Source organism: Ruditapes philippinarum, unplaced genomic scaffold (assembly GCF_026571515.1).
Source record: "Ruditapes philippinarum isolate M1 unplaced genomic scaffold, ASM2657151v2 ctg1045_1_1_1_1, whole genome shotgun sequence".
Taxonomy (NCBI): domain Eukaryota; kingdom Metazoa; phylum Mollusca; class Bivalvia; order Venerida; family Veneridae; genus Ruditapes; species Ruditapes philippinarum.
This window is the reverse complement of record NW_026864684.1, coordinates 89,478-108,762: the sequence shown is the minus strand read 5'-3', so window position 1 is coordinate 108,762 and position 19,285 is coordinate 89,478. Positions and strand designations below refer to the sequence as shown.

Here is a 19,285-nt window from a genome sequence, read left to right as displayed (position 1 = left end):
TGTTTTAGCGTCATGCTCACTATTTTACGTGCATACCCATAGCAAGTAGGTAGACTGTTTTGTACCAAAATGTACATTTAATTTATATAAGATATTTAAAGATTAAACGTTTGAAATTTTTATTTGTCCAATGAGATTGCTCCATTTTTTAATGTTATTCAGTCAAAACAGTTCTATCACATGGCTTAAGATGTAAACACACTTAGTTTATACAGAATGTATTTTAGTTCAAGTTTATAGAATGACCCTTGAATCCGTGTCTGAGATCAACCAGTACATGTACAGAGCAATTGGCGAAATGTTTCTTGCTCATGGAAACAACGGCTTGTCCGAACTGAGATTGATCCCACGCGGTTAGCGATCCTAAATTTGTGTAATCTAAAGAATGTATTTATTTGATACCCAAAGGAAAATAAAGTCTATTTCGGTACAGTTATGAGTGAAAAATATGTTTGACAATCATATTCACTAAATAACCGAAACAGGTATACAATTTGTACATTCGGTTTTTACAAACATAATAATAAGTGTCATCGTCGGATACCCACGACGACCGCACCATTAGCATTTGTTACCCAGCGATGAATAAGTATATAATAATGTACTCTTACATAATTCATGTGGATTTTTACACGATTATATTTGAATAAACTTTGCCAACAACTTTAAGCATAAAAACTTTTTGTTTACATGAGATTGAGAGCCTGTACTGTGTATTCTTTCTGTTGTGTTCGAGGTCCTTTTCCGAAGTTCGAAAAAAGGGGCGAAAAGTTACGATTGTCGGCGGCCATATGCTTTGCGCATGCGATATTTTGAAACTAAGGTTCCGGTGCTATATTTGAAATAAGCCTAAGCGCTGTGTAGAGATATTAAAAATTTAATTTCAAACTCAGCATGAATTCATACAAATCTTTACAGATTAAATTTGACAAACACTTAACCTATTCTGAAAGATTTGTTTGAAGTTTATTGACGCCGCGTAGAAAATGACATCATACTGGTGGATGCTCATGCATTTTTGTTCCTGTAGATGACATGTAATCTTTAATACATTTAAATTAATAATATTTGTTTAAAAAACTGTTTAGGGAAGTTAGTTATATTAGGAACGTGTTTGCTATACATGCCGGATTGAAATCAGAAAAAGGAGTTAGAACCATCATGTTCTGTACCGTTTTAACATATCTAGAGGCGTGTTAATGACTTCTTCCTTTGCGGTCATTTTGTGTCAATGATGAAGACAAACAAATACTAGATATATAGGAAAGATATAGAACTATTTATTTCTCGCATATAAGAGTAGTTTAATATTGAAATAACACAGTTTCTAAACAATAATATTTTTGAATTTATAGTTATGCCTGCTAAAATATCTGAAAACTGTTGACACAAAAACGAACAGTAAAAATAATGGTATAAGCTATTTGGCAGCTGCAAAATAAAAGGAAAGAAAGTGTACAAATAATTGGCGATTACCAATTAATATAAATAGTATTCAATATAAGAGAGAGCTAGTGAGCTGTATCATAAACATTTTCGTTGACAAAATAATCTTTTGTAGCTTTTTAGGTTAACAAAGACGCCTGTTAAATTCATTCTTGAGTACAGATCAATGATGTCATGTCATTTCATATCTGGAAGAGTATTGTATATATTCATATAACGTTTTTATGACAGAGAACTGGTGTAACAGACATAGGAAAAGTATTATATATGTTACAGTAAACTATAAGTAATAAATAGCATATTTTGGAGCACAGGTCCGGAACGTTTTTAGATGATAAGTTTAAAAATTGTTATAGAGACTTTGTCCAACAGGAGGAAGTGGGCTCTCTCGGTCAGACACAGCAGAGTGAGGTCTCGAATCCCGCCTTCCAGCGAATGTGCTGTTGTATGTTGGTGGCGGGTGAATTAACTCATTCGATGGATACTGAGCAATCAAACTTGCAACATTAATTGCTTCAGGGGAGTTCACTCTGATGGAGAAGCCTGACATCTCAGATGCTGGACGTTTCTCTCCGCCAATTGTTGTTATAACAGGTGCTTGACCAATATTGAATTTGAGTGCAGCACTGGAGCCCCCTGCTTGGAAGAGATAGTCTTCGATTGGTTTTCCGCCATTATACAGGGTACCTGTACGCCAGCCTGAAATTTAAAAAAAAAATATATGAAATCACTTCATTTATCCTGGAACATATAACGTTTAAAATATGTATCCTTGTCCAAGTAAAATTAGATATAGAAATAGCTTTTATTTTCTTCTGTTAATAAACTGATTCGAACTTACCTTTCGCAATAGATATCATATAAGCGTTATTCTTTTGTTACATTGAGATCGTTTCTATATGACGCGTGCCATTTCAGTAACAAAATGCTTATTCAATAGTTAAATAGAAGCGTTTATTAGTTACCTCTTAATTGATATTGTATCATAGTTTGGAGACCTTTCTGTTGAAAATGTGTCAGAGTTAAATCGTATACATATACATGCACTGTGCGTTAACTGGAGTGCAGGTATTAGTTACCCGCACTCTAGAGCATGCCCATTGATTGGCTCATTGTTGCAGGGGTTTACTGTTTATTGTGACGGAAGAGAAAGGGAAAGCGACAGAACTATCATATTCAGATGCTCGTTCTTTGGTTACCTTTTCCCGGGGTTTCATATTTTGACAACAGGGAACGTGTTTTTATGTTTGACTTTGATATTGTTTGATTTTATTAACCTGTCAATTGCATACTGATTATACGGTCAATGCACATAATGAATGTTCGGTAATCTTCGTGAGATGTACAAATTATGATGTGATTTCATATAATTTGTTTCTATGTAATTGTTATACTGGCCGTTATAGCGCAATAGGGTAAGCTACCGGTTTATAGCTTACCGGTTTATAACATCTCAATATCCAGTGCACATGTTGACGGATCGTGACCGCGCATGTGTTTGTTTTTTTCTTATTTATGTTTTCAGCATTATTGAAGATATGATTGTTTTTTTAACCTGTTCTTTTTTGTATGTTTATTTTTCTTTTTTTATATATTTTTGCACTTATTTTGGTAAAGACCATACTCTTAATATCATGGTTTAAAAATTAATATTAAAATCAATAAATGTTATTTCAATGCCGTTAAAATCAGTAGACAAAAGACAAATCAGTGTTTCTAAGTTGTTTCATAACAGCGTAGACAATTTTGCAAGCCCTTTTCATTAAAACATAGTTAAAAAATAAAGAAAGAATAGATCATAAAAACAATGGCAAACGTTGGGATCGAACCACAGACCTCTCATATGTTAGGTAAACATTCAACCGACTGTGCTGTTGCGGATATTACGAGAACATAAACATTAAGAAAGTGTGGCTTTTCCAAACATTAGTTATATACTTCATATCAATTCTCGTAAATTATACGGACAAAACCGAAGTGTAACCGGATATTTAAATGGGTGCTTTAATGTATTCATAATTGACAGGTTAATAAAATCAGACTATACAAAAGAGAAAGAACATCAAAACACTCGGCAATTTGATTAATACTCGGGGGCTACGCCCCCTCGTACAAATCAGATAGCCTCGTGTTTCGATGCCCTTTCTATTACTTATGATATACAGTAGAATCCCTACTAAAGACCACCTCGGATTTAAGACCACCCCACTTTTAAGACCAGTTTTTAAAAGAACGGAATTTTCTGTTCTTTATGTCAATGGTTACATGATCCAGAATTAAGACCACCTCACTTATCCACATTTAAGACCACCAAATTCAGTCCCAATTCCTTATTTAGTTCTTTATTTGACCTCACTATTGAGACCACTTATATTAAAATCAACACCTTCCTAGATCTTAAATGTGTTGTTATGTTGTTATTATCTGCTTGATTACACAAGGTGTCAAAAGCTGTTATTTATGGGATATTTAATGAAAAAAGGTGAGAATGTTAATTTCATAGTGGTTTAATGTTGCTTTATGCACATTCGTTTTGTGAAGAAATAAACTCTGATATGATATGTGAATTATGTACTTCATACAATAATTATTATTGAAATCAGAACAAAGAAAATTTGATATTAAATTTCTTCAGAAATATGTTTTCTTCCCATCAAATATAACATTATAAAATATATACTTTTATATTGTATTTGCAGGGCAAGATACATATTGTTTATTCATACAAAATGACTAAAATAGGCCCTGGTCATATCGTGTGTAAGCAATGATACGAATATCCACAATTAAGACCACCCCGCAATTAAGACCACTTTGGTCCAGTCCCGATGGTGGTCTTAATTGAGGGTTTTTACTGTAGTATGAGACAATATAAATTGAGACCGATGAAATACCATCATGGGTCTATCATAACAAGAATAACACCGGCAATCAATTATGGTACCAAAATACGTCCTCAGTTAGCATCAAAGGTATAGAGTTGTTACGTGTAACCAGGGATTTTAGTTTGCAATTTTGAATCTGCATTACGAAAGGAAGAAGGGGATGAAAGCATAGGTTTCTAGTATGCTAAAATTTTGAATAGGTGATTCGAAAATCTCGATTTCATAAAATGTCAGACCCTATATTTGAGTGATGCATAGAGACAATACATTTGACAGACTCCAGCAGACTCTACGTTTTGCTGAATAATTAAGCATATTGAAAGGCATCAGCAAAAAAACATTAAGCTATCAGAATACCTCAATATTGACAGGAATTTTCATACAAGGAATATAGATGAATCAAGAACATTAGTAATTAATTGACACTGATTGTTTTTCTTTCTTTCTTTCCAGTAATGCTGAAGTTTACAGATTTTCAAAAAAATCAATATCAATAATTAAGATTGTATTTATTTTCCGTTTCAATGACACGGTGTGTTATGTCAAAATTATTAATGTGTATGCAAGTAATTCTGGTCTCTGACAGACAAATATGTGTTTCTCAACTCTACATTTGTATCAAGTATAGCAAAATATCCATTACCATCTTTATATAGTCATGTGATCAGACAATGTCATTAATAAGTACTTAACCAACCTAATTACCGTATATCGTCTAAGAATAGTTCTAAACCGTTCGGCATATTTTGTCGCCTATCAAATACAGGTACTTCAATTAGAACAGGTTTTGAATAGAACAGAGCATTTTCTTTTTTGACATATACAAATGTACATCGTCTCGTTAACATAAATAAATACATATATACAACATAATCACATAAAGATATGTATCTCGAGTGTAAGGCTTTCAAATAAAAGGCGAAAACTTTCTAAGAAGATAAACTGCAATTGAGATTTCAAAATTGATTTTCTTTAGTTCAGAAAGCGTCGAGCTCACAAAATTATTTATTGTTCAACGTATTAGTAAATCTAGAATTTCCGATTCTTATTTATCAGATGGGAAATATTATACGAAATGGGAAAAAAAATAAAAGTTCTATATGTAATGTGCGGTTGCATATTCTATGTGAATACATGTATATGATAAATTAAGTTAAGGAAAAAAGCATATAAAGAAAATGTAATATTTTACTAATTTAGTTATAACTGGATTAAATAATGAACACAGAACTAATTGTCAGCAAACTTTATTCACTAATAGAAAACGAACTCATCCAATAACAGTTTAAAATTATAGACATATTACATACAAATCATACATACAGAAAAGACAAAACATCTAACAGAAATAAAAAAGTTTATTTAAATAATAAAAAGATCATTTCATAAATGCACTTAGGAATTTATGGCAATCTGATGTAAGTGATAACACAATAAAACACACATAAAATAACGTGTATTGACATTGTTTTTTTAAGTCTATAATCAAGCTTCAAATTGCGCCTGTCCAACTGGGGGAAGGCTATTTTCTATTTCTGTTACAGGAGTACATGCTCTGTGTAACATTGGTGAAGCTGAACAAGTTGAACTGGATTGTCCAGACTCGAGTCTATCCGTCAATCTTGAAACTTGAAGCCTTTTGCCTGCTGGCGATGGCGTTAGATCACCACCATTTGTCTCTGTCTTGGTTTCAGTGTTCAGAAAATCAGCCACCTTGACATTGCTTATTTGTGACCTTGAACTTAGTTGTTGTTCATGACAAAGTGATCGTGCTGTTGGCATACCAACGTAATACTCGTTCTGAGGTAGGTCAGATATTTGTATTTTAGTTGTCATTGGCGGGGCCGGCTGATCCATGTATCCTCCCCGCATACTTGTGAATGAAACTTCTCGGAATAAGAACTCCTCTACATTTCCTTTACTAAATCCCACATAGCGAGTACCTAAGTTGAAAGAAAAATCTGATTTTACTAAAAATATTTATAGAAATCTTAATGTAATGCAGTCTATTCCAAAAGTTCAACATTTTTATTAAACTACTTTATGCAAGTTAAAAAGTTTCAGATGTTATTATTAAACCTGTTTTCTTAATCTGTTTAACATTAAGTCGATTTTTTTTCTGCTTTGCATTTTAATAAAGCTCATAAGAGCCCAGCTTCAACATTAGCTATTGTTTTGTTGTTTTAACTGCACTTACCTTCTAGGACTGTTAGAAAAAGAGACATGTTAGAAAGAAAGGTGAAGATTGTAATCCAACAAATAAAGTGCGTGTTAAAATGTCTGCGAAACTCGCGTTGAAATGCAAAAACCGAATGCAGCACACATGACTAGTAAAGAGTTCATGTATGTAACAACATTCGGTGATCACGAAATTCGACAGTATCTTTAAAGTGTAAACAGACATTAAAATTTCAACATGGCATTGTTTAATATACAATTTTACTGTTAATATTACACAAATTTAATTTCTTAAATAAATGACCAGTACATAAGGGCGTGGAACGTGCAATAACCATCGGGATATTTCACACTCCAGGGCTGCATTTCATAGAAAGTCTTAAGAATATCCTTTGTCCTAGGACGTAAGATCAGCTTTAAAATAAGACCGTTTGAATGCGCACTTTGCCATTAATAAAAAATTGGATTTCAATTAAATTCTATATCCTAAGAAAAGTTCAGAAATAAAAAGATTTTCATTTTATCTGCAACGTGTAAATGTTTGCCTGCATTGCTACAAGTATTCAGAAATTACAGTAGTCAAAACAAAAGAGTCATAATTTAGAACATTTTCTTTGAAAAATTTGGTCTACAGAATGATTCTAGATTAGGACCTAATGTGAAATGCAACCCGATTCGATATTTTAGAATGACGGACTGTATGATGTGGTAGCAGCACACCCGACAGTCATTTTAATATCATTGGAAGGGATGTATGTGCTAGAACACTCGGGATCGATATTATTGTTAAAAGCGTGATGAATTTGGTATGAATACTGATGTCGATTTCAGCGCCAGAAATAAAATTACAAATAAAACGCATGTGAAGTTAAGCACACCTTCAAACTTTTGTTAGAGATATAAAATGGACAACAAATAAGATATATTTACCAGTTACAACACCAGCGTCAGTTACAGGCTTTACAAACACTGGAACTATAGTTTAATTTTCATGTGTGTTAAAACAGAGATATTTTAAGTTACAACTCTTTTGAGAATCTTCCATACGATTATATCAACAGTTTGTAAAATTTATAAACATATTTCATGAGATAAAGATTTATACCGCTTATGGAAATAAATAAATGCATTTTTTCCAAAGATGATATAACTGACAATTAGAAATATTCGAAGTTTTGTTAACTTACCGTGGGTCTGTGTCTTAGGCTTGACCGCAAACTTCCAAATGACAACAACAACAATTATTGTAACGAGAAGACAGAGCAGAACAATAATTGCGATCAGGTAACCAGCAAGTCCTTCATCGTCATCATCTTCTGACTGTTAGAGAAAATTATGTACATATACTCTTATTAACGTTAACATTAATTTTAAATAATCCATTATAATTAACTACTATTAATTGTTTTAAACATTTACAGGAGTTATTATAAGAGGTAATGTGTTACTAGTATTCATCATAAATGAACACCTTTTAATCAATCACTTTAAGATAGTTCTTGTATTTTTTGCCCTCTTTCAATCGCAGGCAACCATGTTCAGTCTGATAAGTTTCATTTTAATGCAAACAGAATATGACTTTAACAGTAATTCATTGCCATATTTTAGCTATCTTATATTAATTTGCCACATAATGCCGTACCATATCCCCACACGTGACTCCATAGTAAGTTTGGTTGTTGATAGTGAGGTAGGGAGATAGAGTAAGACTGTAACCGTTGTAGGAGTAGGCGGTCTTATTGCAGATACTGTCACAAAGACTGTATGCTGTAGCATTCACTGACGATGATGTCCCTGATATAACAAATGTCACTACGATACTCCCTGAAATATTTATAAAGGGATTTAATACAAATATATTTCTTTCATGGTTTAATGTATTAGAATAGCATTTTCTAGACCGCTCAATGAACAAAGACTTTTTCGCAAACACATATATATATATTCCTTTAAAAAGAAATATTACTCGTAGAAGCATACAAGAAATAAAGAGTAAAAACTTTATCAAAACATGAAACGAGACGCTCCTTAATAATTATAGTTTGAAAGGAATACTATTTATTTATTTTCATATTTCCATTTGTATTAAAACCGGTTCATTCACTGTCTGATACCTTCTCTGATAGAACCGACTGAAAGCAATACGTCAGGCCACAGATTAGCATATTCTGTCAGTACCATCTGCTCAAACTCATTCTGTTTGTCCTCTGAGGGCAGTATCTTGTTGAAATCTACATCAAACTTTACCTGCATTAAAATACAATTCAACATGAACACATTATACAGGTAATTTGAGTATCAGAGCTCATTTTTATGCTTTCCTCAAAGACGTTTTGAAGGAATTCCCTGTATATTTTGTGCATAGCACTGAGTGGTACATCTCTGAATATTTTGTTATAAGTAATTAGAAAGTTGTTGGCATTTAACTAACACCACTATCATTCAATGTTTGTAATAGAATAATCAAAGCATCCGAGCGCTTTTTTGTCAAATCATGAACTACATTTAGGCAAATTTTGAAATTTACCTAATATATTGTAATCTTCAATTGTTACATCAAAAACAAATATAGAAATATAGGCTAGGCTTAGTTGTACTTCGTAAATAAATATTAACATTACTCGTCAAGGCCCCAGGGATTGATTGGTTAAGTTCATGATTACGAATAACATGACCAAAATCGCTGTTTGTTCGATTACTATAAGGGAGTTGAATCAACAGCACCAATTCTACTCAAGTCATCAGGTACATCAGAAAGAATGCACAGAGTGGCGCCTAAGATGACAAGATAGTTTGTACCTGTACTTCATATTCTTCCTCAACTGTCATGCCAACGTGTGATGGATGTTTGACGTTCAGTTTGTGGTTCAAGGTCAAGTTGAAGTCTGGAGGGTTCGAGACAACCCTGAATTGTAAGTAGTACATTCCAATACCAGTAAGGGTAAGATCTGGGAATATGGACTGACCCGAAGATGAGTCAAATGAAGATGTAAGCACGCCAGTCAGGGAGGCATAACTTGAGCTTCCTAACAGGGTAACCTCAGACGTCCAAGTGTGATCCTGATAATAACAACAACACAACAATGTAATGATGATGATAATGCTTATGATAATGATAACAATGTCAATCAATCATGTTACAATAAACTATGAGAAACGCAAAATTAAAGGAATTATTGTTACAGATAAGCGTTCATTCGATAAGTATCATCTCCTATGTGAATTCTTAATATAATTTAAAATAAAGTAAATAACAAAGACATGAATATGCATATTTAACTTACTCTCCATGCTATATCTGAGATGACATCTTCTGTATTAGAATCTTTGAGATCTAGTGTTACAGAGAAACGAGCATCTTTTACGATATCACCACTTGTTTGGTCATGTACATGAACTTTAATTGGACGTCCATCAACATCAAAGGGATCTGACGCCAATGTAAAGTTTTCCGCTTCCGTCGGATAAGAAACATTGAAATCTAGTATGTAGCCTGTACCCATATGGGAAATTGCTAGGTCAGTGAAGTTGAACCAGCCACTGGAACAGTTAACTGTCAATGTGCCGTTCAATATTGCACGTGGGTGTCCATATCCGGTTCGGAGGCTTGCAGTCAGTTGCCAGGGAAATTCGGCAGTACCCAACTCAGTTAAAATATTATTCTGAAACAGAAATATGCTCTAAAAAACATACATATATATCTTCAATAAAAACATGATAACCACTGTTTAGCTTTCATGAATTAATTGAACATTTAGTTTCAAATATAAATATATCTGTATTGATTAATATAATGTTACAATTAATTTACATATTAATGTATAGCGGATTACATTTCAATAGTACCAAAAATTATAATAACTTACGGATATATCTTCAGCACGTATTTTTGGCTGCGTTTTAAGTAGAACACCTTCATATTCAGGCTCTGGTTTATTGACGAAGAACAGGTGGTCAGGAGATGGTGTGTTGTAAACAATGGATGCCACCTCGGGATTTGATGACGGTACTTCAACGGTCTCGCATCCTCCACTTACGTTAAATGAGTCACTAATGTTTCCTACTTGACACTCGTTAACAATGTTAGCAGCAAGCTCCAGTAGTGTAGAATAATCAATGGTATTGGACGCCGTGTCGTTTATACCTAGCAGTAGATATAAAAATCATGTATATTTCATGAAAGACTAAATGTAATTCAACTACAGATGATTTAAAAAAAGTGCGAATACTTGTTACATGCATGAGTCTTTGAACAATCAAAATGATAAAATCGGAAGAATCACACTTTAAGTCTTTACCCTGGTTTTTAATTGCAAAAGGACTTATATGATGTAATCAATTACATGAATAAAGAATGTTGTAATTACTATCCACAACAACTATTTTTAATAGAGTAATACATATATCATGCTGCAGCTTTATCAATCACAAATAGTTCTAATGTAATCCTTATCTTATATTTATTAAGAAATTGTTGATCTTACGAGGTCTAAGTTATCCAATTTAAAATAACACTTAAAAGTGATGATGCTCAACGTAAGTGAAGATGATTTTGGACATAATTGGTATAAAATATTACCTGACGTTGGTTCGTCACCTATTTCAATTTCAACCGAAATACCACTAGTTGATCTCTTTCTGCGGCGTCCACTACTTGCAGCACTAACGACATTTACCACACGCACTTTTGTCAGCGGAATATTGAGAAAATTTGCAAGGTTTTCTATGATATCATCTCCAAAGAATTGGTCGACCGTAAGGGCTGGAATCCCGAATGAAACTATGATAGACTGCTGAGTTTTTACATCGATCTTCTGTGAGCCTTTGATAATGACAGTAAGTTCACCTCTATCTCTGTCGAAATAGTTGGTCCCTGTATCATTCGCTAGCTGAGGCTCAAACTCATTTCCTGAATTGTCAAACAAACCATTGACGCATAATTGATACATTTCCCCCCCAAAAAACCACAAAGCACAAAATAACACCAAACAACAACAACAACAACAACAACAAGAAATTGATTTTTATAATATGGAATGACTATGGTCTGTTTTAAGATCAGGTGTTATTAAAATGAAAAATATTTCTCATTATTCAAGAACATAAACGGACACTTTTGATAATTCGAGGAGCTTCTTTTCTAGTTGGATGGTTGTTTCTACATCGTAAATACAGTAATAAACACTTTCATACTTTGTCTGTTTTTATTGTCCCCATTTGAACACATTTAAATTGTTCATATCGCGGCAGTTGCTCCATCTAACCGATCTTCTTAGATAACTAACAAGTATACAGTTATTACCAATTGCCAATGACAAACGACCATTAAAAGCAATATCCGTTGCTGAAAAAGACGATTTTTGCCTCTCGCCAAGGATCCATAAGCGATCAGTGGATTTGAATAATGGGACGGACTTTCCTTGTGGATCTTGTTTATCATATTTTTACTGGAATCTAAAGTGGAGACTGTAGAAACGACACAAATAAGCCTGTTACTATAGTTCTTAACAACTTCTATTTACCTTTTGGCATTGACGATATATATCTTCCATTACCATCGATTCTTACATTAGTAGCCATAACATAGACATCGTCAACGTAAACATCCAACCTATTTGACCTTGAATACCAGACAGTAAGCTTAATACCCTTATCATTGTCCACGTTCAATAACCGGTATCGCAGCTTTTCCGGGGTGACACTTGTGAAATGCACAAGGTAATCCTTGTCTTCAATAAAACAGTAATACTTATATATTTGATAACAAACTGATCGGATCATTTATGATTATGTCACAAAAATACTATTTTATGCAAATAAATAAAACATAATTCAATCGTTTACAGTACGGAATGTAGAGAATGACTAAATGGAAAACTGTTTCATTGTTTATTACATCATTTAGTACCTGTGACAACAAGGGCCATGAAAGTAGACAACCTTTTTCTGCATGTATACCCACTGCACCAGCCGTGATCCTGCGGACCATTAATCAGGTCAACGTACCCGTCACCAAGGATTGCGACAGGAGACAGTCGCCGAGTTTCTGTGTCAGCATCCATGCTCTCAATGATCAGCATCTCATAGTTCAATTCCTCGTTACACTCATACGCCTGCCAGCTTGAATGATAGGTGCAGTTATTGTTACGTATCACACCTACAATAAATGAATATCAAGATTATTTTATGAACTTTAATGTTATATGATATACGTATTAAAATTGCAGTCCTTACTTATTAAAAGAATTGTTACATTTTGTTCTTAAATAAATAATCAGGAGTTAATGCTGAGAAGTAAGAAGTGTCGCCAAAAACGTAAATGAGTAGCAAATAAAAGTGGTTGGAATAGGAAATTTCTGACAAGAGTATTTTTTAGATATGACAGTAACATATTGTCATGGCTATTGATGATATCATCAAAAGGTTAGAAGAGCACTTTTATGGTTCATTTTTTACATAAATACGTAGGAATCCTGCATATTATGTGACATTTCTTTGCCCACGAAGCTTGATTTGAAATAAACTGTTCAATTCATATTCATTGAAGTTTGGGGTTACTTTGTTAAGCACAAAGTGTCCATTCCATAATGTATATTTAACAGTATGAGTAAATGTAATATCTTTTTGAAGCAGCAATGTTGTCGTGCTATCACATGATATCCTTTTTGTCGTCCTAGTCAGTTAGTTACAATCTATTTATGTATTAAAGGTATGCATACACAAACTTTAACATTAGAAGAATTTTAATGTATTACCTTTATGGGGTGCAATGGTATCATAAGGTATCCTGTTGCCATTCATGTCAGTTACCATTTCTTTAGGTATCCTATAGTCTCCTAAACCACGCCTAGGATCACCGCCCCATTCAAACTCTGATTGCGGGATGACGGAGCCAATATGCCCCAGGAAAGTACCGTCTAAATCTTTGAAAAGAGCCTTCTTTAGTGCATCACAATCCATGTCTATACAGTCAGCCGAGTTGATTTTCCTGTAAATTTCATCAGTATTTGTTTGTATTGTTCAATTGGTAATTCAATAAAAAAATTCACATCTTTCCGCATATATGAGGAATAATGGCATATAAATATATGTGTGATTTATATGTAAATTTATATGAATAAGTAAACTTAATAAAACGAGTTAAGAAAAATATTTTTATGACAATGAATGTAAAATAGAGAAAAACTGAATCCCGAAAGAAAAATCAACACGGCAAAATTGAAAATGTTGCAGGCTCGGTTTCATTGAGACTGTTCATGGACGGTACTGGAAGGTGCAAGTTACCGTCCACGCCCCCTAGCACCGGCTTAAGCAGAATTCACATTTAAACACGGAAATGGTGAAATTTTGAATTTAGAAACATCCGCAGATATATTCATACGGCGGTTATCATGGAACCTGCAATGTGACACAGCAGTGCCATTCCATGAAAAGCGGCGTATGGTCCCCAATTAAAAAAAAATGCGTGTGCCCTAAACGAGAAAACAATGGGCGGAACTAAATAAAATGGAATTTCGAAAGGGGATCTGAGGTTATGAATACTTGTTATCACAGAACGTACCGGTAATTTAACAAGAATAAGCAGGTTACAACTATATTGTTTTAGTGAAGCAGCCGTTATACTTTAGGAACTCGAAAATAAGCTTATACGTTTATAAATAACTTAGTGTTGCTTTTATTCGCTTATTCTCTGATATGCACTTATAGACAGGCACAATATACAAAGAACGAAGAAAAAACGCACTTTAACCATGGTTTTATTATACAATTTATATAATTAAGATCCGTGCTTTACAACATTAATCAATTGTGGTTACAGTTTGCTCACGTCTGTTTTTGACTTTTCTTCAAAACCGATATAGTTTTATAACATGTAAGTACTGTTTGATAAAATAATATGATTCTTTGATGAGAATCGGACTCATAAACCTGGTAATAAATCACAGTCACAGCATAATTAATATGAACACACATATATGCGTTTTTTTGGGCGTCAAACTAGGCGACGAGGAAAGGTATATGCGCTTATTTACAATACGGTTTTCTCTTTAGAAAACTATATGCGCTTATATTCTGATGCAATATTCCGGGGTAAGGAAAATTGACTTTCCATATGCGCTTATATTCAAACTTGCGCCTAACTAGTGGACTTCTTAAAAGGCACACTATGCCTCCAGAAATCCATCTGTTTACTTTAGATAATGGATTAAGTGCATGTTAGGTGTTTAAAAACTGCAAAAACGTGGCACTAAACATGCATCTATGTGTCGTTAAGGTAGCAAAATATGAATAAAGTAGGATGTTGACTTCCATACAATATACTAATTCACTTTAATTATACCAATTGCCAACTTAACTAAAGATGCAAAGATGGTTAATGTATGTAGCGAATGAATATGGTTTTGGAAAGTTTAACAAGATAGCAAAAAGAAGCAGTTTCGAGGAATAAAAATGATTTCTTAGGCATAATGGGCCTTTAATTCATTTATAATTCAAGTATAAAACGTTAGATAAAAATAAGCGCTTTATTTAGATAACATACTTAACGTTTGGTCTATGGTAGACAATCTTGTTTGATGCATCAACGTCAATGAGATTGCTTTCTCGTGACTCCACTGGATGCTGTCCATCATCGTTTCCAATATTAGTAGAAATAGCAAAATTTGATGTACAAGAAGTACTCTGGTATTTCGCAAATGTGACATTTTGCAATGTCATAAGGCCACCGATGGCGTTGTACGCCATACATCCTGTCCATGGCTTGAAAGGAGCCTTATTGGTTTCTTGGTAAAAGTTTGGGAATACTACACCAACCATACCGCCACTTGGTGCTGGACTTCCTTTAGCTTTTGAAGTTAGATCAAAGTTGTCGTCTTTTGATGGAGGAACGTCTCTGCTGCAGTCAAAGCTGTCTGTTTGACCCACAAATGTCGAACTCTTTACTGCCACAGTTTTATTTGCATATTGGTGTCCTAAAGCACTTGGTTTTATAACTATTGTCATAAGTCCATTTTTATTTTCAATCAATAAGTTATTCTCGGCAATTAAATTAAATTCGTTTTGATAATACATTCCAAAGTAGTTATTTTTCCATACCGTGTATCCTGATAACTTTACACAGTCAGTATCTTCAATCTTATCATCTGGAAGTATGACGACACCTAGCACATTAGCGAATGCCTTATTATTTGTGTATCGATCGGATGAATCGTGACAACTCTGTGGATGAACATGGAAGGCTATTTTTTCGGATCCAGTTACAAGATTATTTTGGAGAGTCAATTCTGTAGCAGTCATAGCCTCGATTCCAGATTCCCAACGTGGGTTAAATGTTTCATATCGATCTTGGTAAGTTGCAGTAGATACGACAAGGGTTACCAGATTATTCACGATACGTGTGTCGTTTGAACTTGTTCTTATAGCTAAAGAAAACAATTTAAATAATTAGACACAATCCAATGTTTTAAGAACCTACCTCTTTTCAGCTATAAATCTTAAAGTAAAATGGCAAAACAATTAAGAGCATTCAGCAATATGAAAATGTTGTAGTCTAAATTGTTTCATAGTATTTAAGCACGGTAAAGACCTAAATTTAACTTTTACATATAGCGATGTTATATGATCTTACCTTCACCAACTGACCCAAAAACAACATTGTCCGAGATGTTGAGACTTCCAATTCCAAAGGCACCTATGGCAGTGTTGAAACCATTATGGAATGAGCATTTTGACACAAAAGATGGCTTGACTTCACTAACAGTTCCAGTTGCAACATAAGCCAGAGAAAATCTAGGGTCATATTCCTCTGTAAATCCCTCTTGACCAGTGTGATAGAACTCAACATTCGACATTCTAGCATAACCTATATTAAATGAATACATCATTGTATCAAAAATACACTACAAACTGTACATAATACAATAAAGATATTTCTATATGCTTAAATGAAGAACATTAGAAAATATCTTAAGATATTACAGTGGATAGGTTATACCTGTATATGTTTGTCCCTTTGATGTTACCAAACCAACAATAACGCGAGCACCAAATGATTCTTTATATAAATCATCGTAGTCCTGACCTATTATCTTGATATTGCGCGATAAAAGGCCAATAGCAGCCCCAACGTTGATCTTCTCACCGTTAGATAGTGTTTCTTTGTGAGCTGAAATTTAATTTTGATCATGGCTAATAAATCAAGTTCTCAATATAATTTCTTATTCTATGTAAAATATTTCACTAATTATGTAAGTTATTTAGTTAAGATACCTAATGAGTTTTGTCATATCTACATATCTGCTGTAAGTGCTTCATGTTTATGCAGAGGTGTTTGTTTGAGATGAGTCTCACTGATGACAACAGTATTCAGAGCTGATAAATATAGAATCAAAGTAAACATATGTTCATAGGTGACACAAGTCCCCATTTTATTGCCTGAATTAGAGGCATAGTTACATACTTATGGACAATTCATAAAGATCCATAATAACAAAGCTCTATTTATTTGTAGGAACACTTTTAATATACTTAATATTAAACACTTATCTCTCTAAAAAAGTAAAAAATGAACAAAGTACAAACCTGTGTGCTGATATTTAAGTGTTGCATTTAATGTGATGGTAACTTTATCAGCTGCAATTGACTCAATTTTGAATGACTCTGTCTGCCATGGATCGAATCCAGTTGGACCAATAACCATCTCATCACCTTGTGACCACTCCACCTCATCATCAAGAATGATTTGATTTGAACCCGCATTGGCCGTTGTTGACAACTGAGTCCATGTTCGTCCGACATCTTTACCAAACAAGTCCAAACCTCCAAAAACACCTAACAAGGAAAAAAAAAGTAATCTTGTACATTATAATACTAATTTCATGATATAAAAAGTTTGGATTTAAGGGAAAATGCACTTTTCATGATGAGAAAAAATTTTGTTTTTTATTTTCAATCATTCGATACATAAATAATATGAGGACATTTTTATACCTATAGCCTTGGATCCAAGCACTGGCCCATCACCAGGATCATAGTAAGGTGACGAATGATCCCCTCTTAACGTTATAGTAGCTAAACCATCAAATGCATCGTCCGGCCATCCTATTATAAGGCGCCCTCCTTTGATGATAATAAAATCAGCTTCTATTTCATATACAGCTCCTGGTGTGTCAAAAAACTCAAGAACCCCTTCAAGAAGTAACGTTCCAAGCTTGTTGAAAGGTGTTGTTTTATTCACAACCACCCATGTTCCTGAAACAATGTAACCCAGAAAATAAATAAACTGTGATTATTATGCATTTTTGTATACATTTTGTATCATGATAATGGTAGTTTCTAAATCATATTTCCAGAAATCATCAACTGAGCCTTTCATCACAAATATCATCAATATATCACCAGTTAAAAGGAAACTTGTCACTACTTCAAATAAATTAATTGAATAGAAGGATATTTTTGTTAAAATAAAAAGAGAAAGTTAAGTGCGTATATTACTCGAAATGTTCGACAAATGTATATCCAAATCTGCTTACAACGAAGGCTGCTGAAGTAGAATCAATGGCTGATAATAATATTGGTATGGGTACTTAATTATTATTGGATCCAAATTAGAACACATAGATGGCTATATGATAGAAAATAATGAAACGTTATACTATCATGAATAGAAATAAATTTATAAGCAATACATGCCGTGTTGTGTTTATTAAAAATCATTTGTGTATTTATTTAAAGACAATTGTCCCTATAAAATATGAAAGCTATATTTCTGTAAAGTAAAAAAATAAAAAAACCCTATAAATATATATTTGTTCGTATTTTATTCTTTGATTTAATGCAAATGCATTACCAAAAGCTATTCGCACATTGTCGTAATCCTGTGGTGTTCCGTAGGAGCCGCCGATATTAGAAACAAAGCTATCATTGTTTGAATTGTTCCATATTGTTGTATCATCCCAAATGTCAAAGTCAAGTGGTCTTTCTGTGTCAGGCGGAATAGTATCTGGGTCAGGGGGCGGGATACAATCTTTATAATAACACTTGTACGATGTGAGACTAAGTGGTCGATCAATATTGTACACAGACATTCCCCTTCTTGAACGTCTACTGCTATGAACTGTTGGGAAAAATTATCAAATTCTATCAAAATGTAAAACATAACACTTAGATATCCTTTTTCATTACCAGTTATTCTTAATAAACGATATATTGTAAAATGTTTTGATGTGCTTTAGAAATCAGATTTGTTAAAGAAAACATTTCAAATAGACTTACTTATAAACTTCACTCTGTTATTGGCGTTATCCCATTCCCAGTCTCCGTTTTTAGCGGTGTTTGGATCTAACCCACCTACTGTAGCATTTACGAACGTGTCTCCACCATCAATTGAAAACCTGTCGGGAACTTCCTTTACTTCTACCTCCAGAAATATGTAGTCACCAGTCTATAATATGTAGTTAAGATAAAGGAGATACGTTTTCAGTCTAGTCTTTCATAAAGTAGACTACGTATACAGATAATATAATGTAACAAGATTAACACTATCTTAAATGATCAAACCCTTCAAGACCCAATTACATATAGAATAGTTATCACATTGCTTTAAAAGTGGTTAACATGTTGTGGTCTTTTGTCTTTTTCCGGAATTAGCATATTCACGACATAAGCTAAGGTAGAACAGTAAACATAATAATAAACATATTAAGACAATCATAACGTATATTTAGCGAAAATACACGCGCTACTTGTACCTAATAAATACATATCATTAGTGTCAA

The 19,285-nt window shown here is 33.5% G+C and overlaps 1 protein-coding gene across 1 annotated transcript in view; it reads right to left on the bottom strand.

Moving 5' to 3' along the window:
- Window positions 1-5,758: 5,758 nt before the first annotated feature.
- LOC132726508 (fibrocystin-L-like) overlaps window positions 5,759-19,285 on the bottom strand; it is a 33,948-nt gene continuing 20,421 nt past the window's right edge. Inside the window, exons 31-49 of the mRNA XM_060711837.1 lie at window positions 18,783-18,951; window positions 18,358-18,624; window positions 17,499-17,759; window positions 17,091-17,339; window positions 16,504-16,674; window positions 16,138-16,371; window positions 15,052-15,931; window positions 13,265-13,497; window positions 12,418-12,666; window positions 12,032-12,238; window positions 11,089-11,418; window positions 10,376-10,653; window positions 9,794-10,171; window positions 9,309-9,569; window positions 8,624-8,756; window positions 8,152-8,333; window positions 7,697-7,829; window positions 7,440-7,484; window positions 5,759-6,274 (exon numbers count right to left, since the gene is read on the bottom strand). Coding sequence (XP_060567820.1) covers window positions 5,817-6,274; window positions 7,440-7,484; window positions 7,697-7,829; window positions 8,152-8,333; window positions 8,624-8,756; window positions 9,309-9,569; window positions 9,794-10,171; window positions 10,376-10,653; window positions 11,089-11,418; window positions 12,032-12,238; window positions 12,418-12,666; window positions 13,265-13,497; window positions 15,052-15,931; window positions 16,138-16,371; window positions 16,504-16,674; window positions 17,091-17,339; window positions 17,499-17,759; window positions 18,358-18,624; window positions 18,783-18,951 — 5,118 coding nt within the window. The 3' untranslated portion in view covers window positions 5,759-5,816. The remainder of the gene's footprint in view (window positions 6,275-7,439; window positions 7,485-7,696; window positions 7,830-8,151; window positions 8,334-8,623; window positions 8,757-9,308; window positions 9,570-9,793; window positions 10,172-10,375; window positions 10,654-11,088; window positions 11,419-12,031; window positions 12,239-12,417; window positions 12,667-13,264; window positions 13,498-15,051; window positions 15,932-16,137; window positions 16,372-16,503; window positions 16,675-17,090; window positions 17,340-17,498; window positions 17,760-18,357; window positions 18,625-18,782; window positions 18,952-19,285) is intronic.